The sequence below is a fragment of the Oncorhynchus mykiss genome, chromosome 27 (assembly GCF_057628025.1).
Source record: "Oncorhynchus mykiss isolate SJ-2025 chromosome 27, ASM5762802v1, whole genome shotgun sequence".
Classification (NCBI taxonomy): domain Eukaryota; kingdom Metazoa; phylum Chordata; class Actinopteri; order Salmoniformes; family Salmonidae; genus Oncorhynchus; species Oncorhynchus mykiss.
The window spans coordinates 51,159,458-51,173,428 of NC_143048.1; the positions used below are offsets into that span (position 1 = coordinate 51,159,458).

At 42.4% G+C, this 13,971-nt stretch overlaps 1 protein-coding gene across 1 annotated transcript in view; it reads right to left on the reverse strand.

The window, feature by feature from the left end:
• Positions 1-13,971, reverse strand: part of LOC110519322 (contactin-5) — a 533,080-nt gene that overhangs the window by 116,196 nt on the left and 402,913 nt on the right. The window contains exons 13-14 of the mRNA XM_036964829.2: positions 7,533-7,660; positions 5,271-5,446 (exon numbers count right to left, since the gene is read on the reverse strand). Of these exons, the coding sequence (XP_036820724.2) occupies positions 5,271-5,446; positions 7,533-7,660 (304 nt within the window). The remainder of the gene's footprint in view (positions 1-5,270; positions 5,447-7,532; positions 7,661-13,971) is intronic.

Genomic DNA, 13,971 nt, shown 5'->3' on the forward strand with positions numbered 1-13,971 from the left:
TTGTGAAGGGTTTAAACACTGTTTACCATGCTTGTTCAATGAACCATTAACAATTAATGAACATGCACCTGTGGAACGGTCATTAAGACACTAACAGCTTACAGACGAAAGGCAATTAAGGTCACAGTTATGAAAACTTAGGACACTAATGAGGCCTTTCTACTGACTCTGAAAAACACCAAAAGAAAGATGCCCTGCTCATCTGTGTGAACATGCCTTAGGCATGCTGCAAGGAGGCATGAGGACAGCAGATGTGGCCAGGGCAATAAATTGCAATGTCCGTACTGTGAGACGTCTAAGACAGCGCTACAGGGAGACAGGACGGACAGCTGATCATCCTCGCTGTGGCAGACCACGTGTAACAACACCTGCACAGGATCAGTACATCTGGACATCACACCTGCGGGACAGGTACAGGATGGCAACAATAACTGCCTGAGTTACACCAGGAATGCACAATCCCTGCATCAGTGCTCAGACTGTCCAAAATAGGCTGAGAGAGGCTGGACTGAGGGCTTGTAGGCCTGTTGTAAGGCAGGTCCTCACCAGACATCAGCAGCAACAACGTCGCCTATGGGCACAAACCCACCGTCGCTGGACCAGACAGGACTGGCAAAAAGTGCTCTTCACTGACGAGTCAGGGGTGATGGTCGGATTCACGTTTATCGTTGAAGGAATGAGCGTTATTCTCTGGACTGGGATCGATTTGGAGGTGGAGGGTCCGTCATGGTCTGTGGCGGTGTGTCGCAGCATCATTGGACTGAGCTCGTTGTCATTGCAGGCAATCTCAGTGCTGTGCATTACAGGGAAGACATCCTCCTCCCTCATGTGGTACCCTTCCTGCTGGCTCATCCTGACATGACCTCCAGTACCACAATGCCACCAGCCATACTGCTCGTTCTGTGCGTGATTTCCTGCAAGACAGGAATGTCAGTGTTCTGCCATGGTCAACGAAGAGCCCGGATCTCAATCCCGTTGAGCACGTCTGGGACCTGTTGGATCGGAGGGTGAGGGTAGGACCAGTCCCCCCCAGAAATGTCCGGGAACTTGCAGGTGCCTTGTTGGAAGAGTGGGGTAACATCTCACAGCAAGAACTGGCAAATCTGGTGCAGTCCATGAGGAGGAGATGCACTGCAGTACTTAATGCAGCTGGTGGCCACACCAGATACTGACTGTTACTTTTGACCCCCCTTTTTTCAGGGACACATTATTCCATTTCTGTTAGTCACATGTCTGTAGAACTTGTTCAGTTTACGTCTCAGTTGTTGAATCTTGTTATGTTCATACAAATATTTCCACATGTTAAGTTTGCTGAAAATAAAGGCAGTTGACAGTGAGAGGACTTTTCTTTTTCTGCTGAGTGTATGTGGTAGTGGTGGAGTAGGGGCCTGAAACCTGTGAATGTATTGTCATGTTTTTAAAATTGTTTAATGTCACACTGATTTGTTTCAACTGTTCTTGTGATTGTCTCCACCCCCCCAGGTGTCGCTTATTTTCACCGTGTATTTATCCCTGTGTTTCCTGTCTCTCTGTACCAGTGTATTTATCCCTGTGTTTCCTGTCTCTCTGTACCAGTGTATTTATCCCTGTGTTCCCTGTCTCTCTGTTCCAGTGTATTTATCCCTGTGTTTCCTGTCTCTCTGTACCAGTGTATTTATCCCTGTGTTTCCTGTCTCTCTGTACCAGTGTATTTATCCCTGTGTTTCCTGTCTCTCTGTACCAGTGTATTTATCCCGTTGTTTCCTGTCTCTCTGTGCTAGTGTATTTATCCCTGTGTTTCCTGTCTCTCTGCACCAGTGCATTTATCCCTGTGTTTCCTGTCTCTCTGTACCAGTGAATTTATGCCTGTGTTTCCTGTCTCTCTGTGCCAGTGTATTTATCCCTGTGTTTCCTGTCTCTCTGTGCCAGTTCGTCTTGTATGTTTTCCAAGTCAACCAGTGGTTCTCCCGTTGTCCTGCTTTTTGCATTCTCCTTTTTCTAGTCCTCCCGGTGTTGACCCTTGCCTGTTCTGGACTCTGTACCCGCCTGCCTGACCATTCTGCCTGCCTTGACCATGAGAGCCTGTCTGCCACTCTATACCTCCTGGACTCTGATCTGGTTTTGACCTTTTGGCTGTCCACGACCATTCTCTTGCCTACTCCTTTTGGATTAATAAACATTGTAAGACTCCAACCATCTGCCTCCTGTGTCTGCATCTGAGTTTCGCCTTGCCTCATGATATATACACTTCATAAATTTTGCTGGACCCCAGGAAGAGTAGCTCCTGTCTTGGCAGGAACTAATGGGGATCCATAATAAACCCCAGGAAGAGTAGCTGCTGCCTTGGCAGGAACTAATGGGGATACATAATAAACCCCAGGAAGAGTAGCTGCTGCCTTGGCAGGAACTAATGGGGATCCATAATAAACCCCAGGAAGAGTAGCTGCTGCCTTGGCAGGAACTAAAGGGGATCTATAATAAACCCCAGGAAGAGTAGCTGCTGGTTTGGCAGGAACTAAAGGGGATCCATAATAACCCCTGGAAGAGTAGCTGCTGCCTTTGCAGGAACTAAAGGGGATCCATAATAAACCCCGGGAAGAGTAGCTGCTGCCTTGGCAGGAACTAAAGGGGATCCATAATAAACCCCTGGAAGAGTAGCTGCTGCCTTGGCAGGAACTAATGGGGATCCATAATAAACCCCAGGAAGAGTAGCTACTGCCTTGGCAGGAACTAATGGGGATCCATAATAAACCCCAGGAAGAGTAGCTGCTGCCTTGGCAGGAACTAATGGGGATCCATAATAAACCCCAGGAAGAGTAGCTGCTGCCTTGGCAGGAACTAATGGGGATCCATAATAAACCCCAGGAAGAGTAGCTGCTGCCTTGGCAGGAACTAATGGGGACCCATAATAAACCCCAGGAGGAGTGTCTGCTGCCTTGGCAGGAACTAATGGGGATCCATAATAAACCCCAGGAAGAGTGTCTGCTGCCTTGGCAGGAACTAATGGGGACCCATAATAAACCCCAGGAAGAGTAGCTGCTGCCTTGGCAGGAACTAATGGGGATCCATAATAAACCCCAGGAAGAGTATCTTCTGCCTTGACAGGAACTAATGGGGATCCATAATAAACCCCAGGAAGAGTAGCTGCTGCCTTGACAGGAACTAATGGGGATCCATAATAAACCCCAGGAAGAGTAGCTGCTGCCTTGGCAGGAACTAATGGGGATCCATGATAAACCCCAGGAAGAGTAGCTGCTGCCTTGATAGGAACTAAAGGGGATCTATATTAAACCCCAGGAAGAGTAGCTGCTGCCTTGGCAGGAACTAAAGGGAATCCATAATAAACCCCAGGAAGAGTAGCTGCTGCCTTGGCAGGAACTAATGGGGATCCATAATAAACCACAGGAAGAGTAGCTGCTGCCTTGGCAGGAACTAATGGGGATCCATAATAAACCCCAGGAAGAGTATCTTCTGCATTGGCAGGAACTAATGGGGATCCATAATAAACCCCAGGAAGAGTAGCTGCTGCCTTGGCAGGAACTAATGGGGATCCATAATAAACCCCAGGAAGAGTAGCTGCTGCCTTGGCAGGAACTAATGGGGATCCATGATAAACCCCAGGAAGAGTAGCTGCTGCCTTGACAGGAACTAATGGGGATCCATAATAAACCCCAGGAAGAGTAGCTGCTGCCTTGACAGGAACTAATGGGGATCCATAATAAACCCCAGGAAGAGTAGCTGCTGCCTTGGCAGGAACTAATGGGGATCCATGATAAACCCCAGGAAGAGTAGCTTCTGCCTTGATAGGAACTAAATGGGATCTATATTAAACCCCAGGAAGAGTAGCTGCTGCTTTGGCAGGAACTAAAGTGAATCCATAATAAACCCCAGGAAGAGTAGCTGCTGCCTTGGCAGGAACTAATAGGGATCCATAATAAACCCCAGGAAGAGTAGCTGCTGCCTTGGCAGGAACTAATGGGGATCCATAATAAACCCCAGGAAGAGAATCTTCTGCCTTGGCAGGAACTAATGGGGATCCATAATAAACCCCAGGAAGAGTAGCTGCTGCCTTGACAGGAACTAATGGGGATCCATAATAAACCCCAGGAAGAGTATCTTCTGCCTTGGCAGGAACTAATGGGGATCCATAATAAACCCCAGGAAGAGTAGCTGCTGCCTTGGCAGGAACTAATGGGGATCCATAATAAACCCCAGGAAGAGTAGCTGCTGCCTTGACAGGAACTAAAGGGGATCCATAATAAACCCCAGGAAGAGTAGCTGATGCCTTGACAGGAACTAAAGGGGATCCATAATAAACCCCAGGAATAGTAGCTGCTGCCTTGGCAGGAACTAATGGGGATCCATAATAAACCCCAGGAAGAGTAGCTGCTGCCTTGGCAGGAACTAATAGGGATCCATAATAAACCCCAGGAAGAGTAGCTGCTGCCTTGGCAGGAACTAATAGGGATCCATAATAAACCCCAGGAAGAGTAGCTGCTGCCTTGGCAGGAACTAAAGGGGATCCATAATAAACCCCAGGAAGAGTAGCTGCTGCCTTGGCAGGAACTAAAGGGGATCCATAATAAATACAGATCCATAATAAATACAAATACTACTTGAGAACATGACCAATGTCAAACCAGTTGGAGAACGTTCCTAGAACATTAGAACATTTGAAATGAAAGGTAATCATGTTTGAACTTTTAGGAAACATTCTGTTAAAGTAATGAAATACCAATTCATTTTATTTGTGTCAAGACGTTCCTTAAATGTTCCTTAAATGTTCCAAAGCCAAGCAACTATCCTGCACCATTCCCAGAACGTTGTGGGAAGGTTGTACGTTAAATAACCATAGAGCAACCGCGCTCTCAGAAACATGCAGTTATGGCACTTCTAGTCATGCATGCATAAATGTTACGTATGGGTGGTCCCATAAATCGAACCCACTATCTCGGCATTGCAAGCGCCATACTCTGCCAATCCACATGAGTTATCAATACCTAATATATTGAGAAACTGCTAATGCAAAACCAAATTTAGAAATAGCACCTTTGTGTATTCTACTTTTCTAAATGTCAACATTAAGATGAGACCACGACTGAGTCCCCCACCCCCCCAAAAAAAATATATATATTTAAAAATCTATATACAGTACCAGTCAAAAGGACACACCTACTCATTTAAGAGTGTTTCTATATTTTTACTATTTTCATTGTAGACAATAGTGAAGACAACAACATGATGAAATAACACATATTGAATCATGTAGTAACCAAAAAAGTGTTACTTACTGTTTGGGTATATTCAAAATGTCCGCCCTCCTGTTGGAAGTTGAGGGGCTGCTGGTTGAGGAGCCACTGGAAGGCCACGTCCAGAGACGGGTCATGTGACACCCTGCAACTGAGCACCACGCTCTCCCCCACTGTCACCTCCATCCTGCTGGGGCTCAGGTCCACACGCATGGCCTCTGCAAAAACACAACACTGCTGCATCTTAGCATAACAACACCTCTGGACAAAACACAGCTAAAGCTAGCTTAGGACACAGGACTGCTACACTGTCCTAACGGTAGACCGATACACTGTCACCCTAGGACATGTCACGCCTAACGGTAGACTGATACACTGTCCTAATGGTAGACTGATACACCGTCCTAACGGTAGACTGCTACATCGTCCTAACGGTAGACTGCTACACCGTCCTAACGGTAGACTGCTACACCATCCTAATGGTAGACCAATATACTGTCCTAACGGTAGACTGCTACAATGTCCTAACGGTAGACTGCTAACACTGTCCTAACGGTAGACTGCTACACTGTCCTAGCGGTAGACTGCTACACTGTCCTAACGGTAGACTGCTACACTGTCCTAGCGGTAGACTGCTACACTGTCCTAACGGTAGACTGCTACACTGTCCTAGCGGTAGACTGATACACCGTCCTAGCGGTAGACTGATACACCGTCCTAGCAATAGACTGATACACCGTCCTAACGGTAGACTGATACACCGTCCTAGCGGTAGACTGCTACACCGTCCTAACGGTAGTCTGCTACACTGTCCTAGCGGTAGACCAATACACTGTCCTAACGGTAGACTGCTACACCGTCCTAACGGTAGACTGATACACCGTCCTAGCGGTAGACTGAAACAGCGTCCTAACGGTAGACTCCACCAATCAGGCCTTTATGGTAGAGTGACCAGACAGAAGCTACTCCTCAGTAAAAGGCACATGACAGCCCGCCTGGACTTTACCCAAAGGCACCTAAAGACTCTCAGACCATGAGAAACAAGATTATCTGGTCTGATGAAACGAAGATTGAACTCCTTGGCCTGAATGCCAAGCGTCACGTCTGGAGGAACCCTGGCACAATCCCTATGGTGAAGCATGGTGGTGGCAGCATCAGGCTGTGGGGATATTATTTTTAAGTTGCAGCGACTGGGAGACTAGTCAGGTTTGAGGGAAAGATGAACGGAGCAAAGTACAGAGAGATCATTAATGAAAACCTGCTGCAGAGTGCTCAGGACCTCAGACTGGGGTGAAGGATCACCTTCCAACAAGACAACGACCCTAAGCACACAACCAAGACAACGCAAGAGTGGCTTCGGGACAAGTCTCTGAAAGTCCTTGAGTGGCCTAGCCAGAGCCCGGACTTGAACCCGATCGAACATCTCTAGAGAGACCTGAATATACAGTAGCTGTGCAGCGACACTCCCCATCCATCCTGACAGAGCTTGAGAGGATCTGCAGAGAAGAATGGGAGAAACTCCCCAAATGCAGGTTTGCCACGCTTGTAGCATCATGCCTAAGAAGACTCAAGGCTGTAATAGCCGCCAAAGGTGCGTCAACAAAGTACTGAGTAAAGGGTCTGAATACTGATGTAAATGTGATCAGTTTTTTTATTTAATATGCATTTGCAAAAATGTCTAAAAACCTGTTTTTGCTTTGTAAAACTGGGATATTGTGTGTAAATTTATGAAGGAACAAAACAGAAAACAAAATTTTTTTTTTAGAAATAGGCTGTAATGTAACAAAATGTAGAACAAGTCAAGGACTGTATATCTAGGCTACCTTGGCTAGTATGGCATGGCAACATTAGTCAGAGGAAAAACACAAAAGAACATCTGTGATCTGGGTCCAGGCAAAGCTCTATTCAGATGGGACCAGGGTAACTAACAACCAGGTAGCCGGATTAACTTGTCATTAATGTCATTATCAAAACACATCCTGCATACTAAAACCTTGAAAAGGACCAAAACAGTCACTCTGCACTCAGGGCCTCCTTTGATTTCAGCTGTGAATGCTGTTCATGTACAACAGGCCGTCTTACCCTGTCAAATAGGGTGCCCTTGTAAAATGATTTTGAATGTGAAAACCCTTTTGCTTCGCAGTCGAGCGAACACAATAAATTCCGCTGGCGTCCCCTCTGCCTCTCTCCCCCTCTCGCCACCCCCCAGACAAAGGTGGCAGGAAACGACATTGGGGGACTGTTTACTGGTGTGTGACTGGCACTAATTTGGCAGAAAATAAAGGCCCCCTGGGCATCGCTTACCTTTTACCCAGAGCATGGCCGTCATCTCAGCCGAGCCAAACTGATTCTCGGCTCGACAGACATAGTTCCCCTCGTCAGAGCGGGTGGAGTTGATGATCCTCAGCGTGTTGTTTCGTAACAGCATTATCCTGCCAAAGAACAAATACAATACAAACCAAATGCCTGTTTAACTAAAACAGTTGAGTTTAAAGTGGTATGCAGTTTGAGTTGCTTATAGCATTCATTAAAGTGAATTTAAATTGCTGGAAGACATCAGGCAGATCAGGACAGCTCAGAAAGTCAAACAGCATAACAAATGAATTTCAGAGCGTATCCATTTGGGGGATTTTAAATATTTCATATACTCTATGTTCTATCTAGCTCAGACAAGATGATCTTATTGATTTTCCAAGGGCAAGTTATGTAGTTCTGTCCTTGAGCTGTTGTTCTTAATGTTATGTTTCATGTTTTGTGTGGACCCCAGGAAGAGCAGCTGCTGCAAATACCAAGTTGTGCAGACAGTTCCCCCAGAAAGATCCTTGTCAAGAGGACATATGTACTGTGTACAAGCTACATAAGTTGTTTAATTGTGGACTCAAGTGAAACATTACTAGGAAAGGATTCACTTTTCTATGTTCTTCAGTATTATGACCTGAAAACACTATTTACCACAAGGGGCAAACAACAACAGACTAATAATGCTTTCACATAGTATTTACGGCGTTTAGCCTGTAAAATACAATTGGCCCGTGTTTATATGACCCCCTTACAAACCGGGACATTTATTTTACCACATTCTTGCTTGCATAGCCTTTTACACCTCAGGGCTCCCGAGTGGCGCAAGGCACCGCATCTCAGTGCAAGAGGCGTCACTACAGTCCCTGGTTTCGAATCCAGGCTGTATCACATCCGGCCGTGATTGGGAGTCCCATAGGGCGGTGCACAGTTCTCTGCGTTTTCGCCGGGGGGTAGGCCGTCATTGTAAATACACATGTGTTCTTAACTGACTTGCCTAGTTGTATATCTCCTGTACGCGTGATGGTGGCGAGTGGTCGTAGTGCTGCGCAGATGTGGTTGGGCTTCTGTTTTAATAAATCCATTGAATATACACACCATCAAAAATAAACTCATTATTATTCCAAATTAAATCAATATGATGGAATATAACAGAATAAAATACAATAATATTTTTCCCGCATAACTTGTGTCAAGGGAACGTGTGGAACCGCTATCATATAAAGAACGTGATCTTTTGAAACAGAGCCCAATCCCATGCTTTTTTTTAAATCCACGTTTAATCTCTTTCTTACCCACACTCCACGTTGTTAGGGAGCAGGAATACCTTCATCGTGACACCCACACAAAATAATAGCAGTCCTATTTTCAAAAGCATGTGAGTCTCGTTCACACTTCACAACCTCCGCAGACTTTGAGTTGTCTATACCATATACGACTGAACAAAATAATAGGTCTCCACTTGATTTAGACTACATTATAGCATGCTAAATGTTTCTGATCAGTGATTTAGGCTTCATTATAGCATGCTAAATGTTTCTGATCAGTGATTTAGGCTTCATTATAGCATGCTAAATGTTTCTGATCAGTGATTTAGACTACATTATAGCATGCTAAATGTTTCTGATCAGTGATTTAGACTACATTATAGCATGCTAAATGTTTCTGATCAGTGATTTAGACTACATTATAGCATGCTAAATGTTTCTGATCAGTGATTTAGGCTACATTATAGCATGCTAAATGTTTCTGATCAGTGATTTAGGCTACATTATAGCATGCTAAATGTTTCTGATCAGTGATTTAGACTACATTATAGCATGCTAAATGTTTCTGATCAGTGATTTAGGCTACATTATAGCATGCTAAATGTTTCTGATCAGTGATTTAGACTACATTATAGCATGCTAAATGTTTATGATCAGTGATTTAGGCTTCATTATAGCATGCAAAATGTTTCTGATCAGTGATTTAGACTACATTATAGCATGCTAAATGTTTCTGATCAGTGATTTAGGCTACATTATAGCATCCTAAATATTTATGATCAGTGATTTAGGCTTCATTATAGCATGCAAAATGTTTCTGATCAGTGATTTAGGCTTCATTATAGCATGCTAAATGTTTCTGATCAGTGATTTAGGCTTCATTATAGCATGCTAAATGTTTCTGATCAGTGATTTAGACTACATTATAGCATGCTAAATGTTTCTGATCAGTGATTTAGGCTTCATTATATCATGCTAAATGTTTCTGATCAGTTATTTAGGCTTCATTATAGCATGCTAAATGTTTCTGATCAGTGATTTAGACTACATTATAGCATGCTAAATGTTTCTGATCAGTGATTTAGGCTTCATTATAGCATGCTAAATGTTTCTGATCAGTGATTTAGGCTTCATTATAGCATGCAAAATGTTTCGGATCAGTGATTTAGACTACATTATAGCATGCTAAATGTTTCGGATCAGTGATTTAGACTACATTATAGCATGCTAAATGTTTCGGATCAGTGATTTAGGCTTCATTATATCATGCTAAATATTTCTGATCAGTGATTTAGGCTTCATTATAGCATGCTAAATGTTTCTGATCAGTGATTTAGACTACATTATAGCATGCTAAATGTTTCTGATCAGTGATTTAGGCTTCATTATAGCATGCAAAATGTTTCGGATCAGTGATTTAGACTACATTATAGCATGCTAAATGTTTCGGATCAGTGATTTAGACTACATTATAGCATGCTAAATGTTTCGGATCAGTGATAGATGAAACCAATTGACCAAATAGCCACTACAGATGGAGATTCAGTTAATCAAAATCACACTGATTATCAGACAAGTCCGTGAAGTCACAGTCGTTTGGTTTGGACTGAGGAGTAAAATAATCAACTTCTTAAACTACATAACATTAAAAATGAGACAACTAGACAAGATGATAATGAGCAGCACTCACCTCAACTTGGCTAACATTTCCTCAGCCTAATTGTGTAGCCTAATCAATATCCAATCTGACATGTATTGATTCATCAAGACGAGTCTCAAAGCTGCGAGACGGCGCTGTCCGGATCAAAACAGTGCTGAAATGATTATCTAGTTCAGGGCCCTCCCAAGCTGCACGTTTTGTTTTTTCCCCCAGCATTACACAGCTGATTAAAATAATCAAAGGTTGATGATTAGTTGATTATTTGAATCAGCTGTCTAGTGCTAGGACAAAAACAAAAACGTGCACCCAGGACCGAGTTTGGGAAACGCTGATCTAGTTGAACACATGCTTCAAATCTATTACAAGGATTAGATGACTTTTTTCATTATTAAGCAACAATTCCCACAGTTATTCTACATGGATCCAAACAGGGTATGCTTAGTGGTGTGCTATACGAAGACACGGGCAAGGTGACATGCCTTGCAAAGTTGTTAAAGAACAGGCTGGAGGATGGTTAACGGGCGTTGTCTAGCAACCTCCGAGAGTTTTAAGAGCCTGGTGCGCGCCAAAGCCACCTCGTCATTACGGCTACGTTTCATTCTAGGGCCGTAGGCAGAACTGTACCGAAATGATTTCTCGGTAGTTCGGTGGAAATACAATTTTGGCTTTGATACCAGCAATTACTTCAGATATTGAAGAAAATGAGGAAAAAAGTAGCCGAATAAATGTGTTAGTATGAAAGGGTATTAGGTTAGTCGGGAGAATGGCTTAACAGATAAATACATGCTATTTCCCCCATCGCCACAAGATCAATCAACAATTATATTTCCTAATGAAGGCGAATTCCTGACAACATCAAATAAGCCTAAATCTCCAATAAGATTTACAAGCCTGATGTTATCGCTTGAGATAAGGGCTAAACCAGGGGCGCAACTTTGGTTTTAGAAGTGGTGGGGACATAACAATTATTATTGTATTTTCTACCCAGATAAACACTCCAAACAGCCTACCCGAGGGGTCTGAGTCTTGTATCACATTCCAATTACAAAAAAATGCATTTTCGGAATGGGGGAAGGACATGTCCACCCCATCCACAGTGAAAGTTGCACCACTAGGCTAAATTAATAGGGAACAAGTGTTGAAATCCAAATTGAAATGCAGCCACTTTCGTTACAGCCTCAGTGGAATATGCATTGGACCACACATGACCTAACACCTGGTAATGGGGTTTTAGATAAATCACATGACCTAACATCTGGTAATGGGGTTTTAGATAAATCACATGACCTAACATCTGGTAATGGGGTTTTAGATAAATCACATGACCTAACATCTGGTAATGGGGTTTTAGATAAATCACATGACCTAACATCTGGTAATGGGGTTTTAGATAAATCACATGACCTAACATCTGGTAATGGGGTTTTAGATAAATCACATGACCTAACATCTGGTAATGGGGTTTTAGATAAATCACATGACCTAACACCTGGTAATGGGGTTTTAGATAAATCACATGACCTAACATCTGGTAATGAGGTTTTAGATAAAACACATGACCTAACATCTGGTAATGGGGTTTTAGATAAATTAACAACACATGGTAATGGGGTTTTAGATAAATTAACAACACATGACCTAACATCTGGTAATGGGGTTTTAGATAAATCAACAACACATGACCTAACATTTGGTAATGGGGTTTTAGATAAATCAACAACACATGACCTAACATCTGGTAATGGGGTTTTAGATAAATCAACAACACATGACCTAACACCTGGTAATGGGGTTTTAGATAAATCACATGACCTAACATCTGGTAATGAGGTTTTAGATAAAACACATGACCTAACATCTGGTAATGGGGTTTTAGATAAATCAACAACACATGACCTAACATTTGGTAATGGGGTTTTAGATAAATCAACACCACATGACCAAACATCTGGTAATGGGGTTTTAGATAAATCAACAACACATGACCTAACATCTGGTAATGGGGTTTTAGATAAATCAACAACACATGGTAATGGGGTTTTAGATAAAGGAAGAACACATGACCTAACACCTGGTAATGGGGTTTTAGATAAATCAACAACAAATGACCTAACATTTGGTAATGGGGTTTTAGATAAAGCAACAACACATGGTATTGGGGTTTTAGATAAATCAACAACACATGGTGATGGGGTTTTAGATAAATCAACAACACATGGTAATGGGGTTTTAGATAAAGGAAGAACACATGACCTAACACCTGGTAATGGGGTTTTAGATAAATCAACAACACATGACCTAACATCTGGTAAATGGGTTTTAGATAAATCAACAACACATGACCTAACACCTGGTAATGGTGTTTTAGATAAATCAACAACACATGGTATTGGGGTTTTAGATAAATCAACAACACATGGTAATGGGGTTTTAGATAAATCAACAACACATGACCTAACATCTGGTAATGGGGTGTTAGATAAAACACATGACCTAACACCTGGTAATGGGGTTTTAGATAAATCAACAACACATGGTATTGGGGTTTTAGATAAATCAACAACACATGGTAATGGGGTTTTAGATAAATCAACAACACATGACCAAACATCTGGTAATTGATTTTTAGATAAATCAACAACACATGGTAATGGGGTTTTAGAAAAATCAACAACACATGACCTAACATCTGGTAATGGGGTTTTAGATAAATCAACAACACATGACCAAACATTTGGTAATGGGGTTTTAGATAAATCAACAACACATGGTAATGGGGTTTTAGATAAAGGAAGAACACATGACCTAACACCTGGTAATGGGGTTTTAGATAAATCAACAACACATGACCTAACATCTGGTAATGGGGTTTTAGATAAATCAACAACACATGACCTAACATCTGGTAATGGGGTTTTAGATAAATCAACAACACATGACCTAACATCTGGTAATGGGGTTTTAGATAAGTCAACAACACATGACCTAACATCTGGTAAATGGGTTTTAGATAAATCAACAACACATGGTAAATGGGTTTTAGATAAATCAACAACACATGACCTAACACCTGGTAATGGTGTTTTAGATAAATCAACAACACATGGTATTGGGGTTTTAGATAAATCAACAACACATGGTATTGGGGTTTTAGATAAATCAACAACACATGGTAATGGGGTTTTAGATAAATCAACAACACATGACCTAACATCTGGTAATGGGGTGTTAGATAAAACACATGACCTAACATCTGGTAAATGGGTTTTAGATAAATCAACAACACATGACCTAACATTTGGTAATGGGGTTTTAGATAAATCAACAACACATGGTAATGGGGTTTTAGATAATTTAACAACACATGACCAAACACCTGGTAATGGGGTTTTAGATAAATCACCAACACATGGTAATGGGGTTTTAGATAAAGGAAGAACACATGACCTAACACCTGGTAATGGGGTTTTAGATAAATCAACAACAAATGACCTAACATTTGGCAATGGGGTTTTAG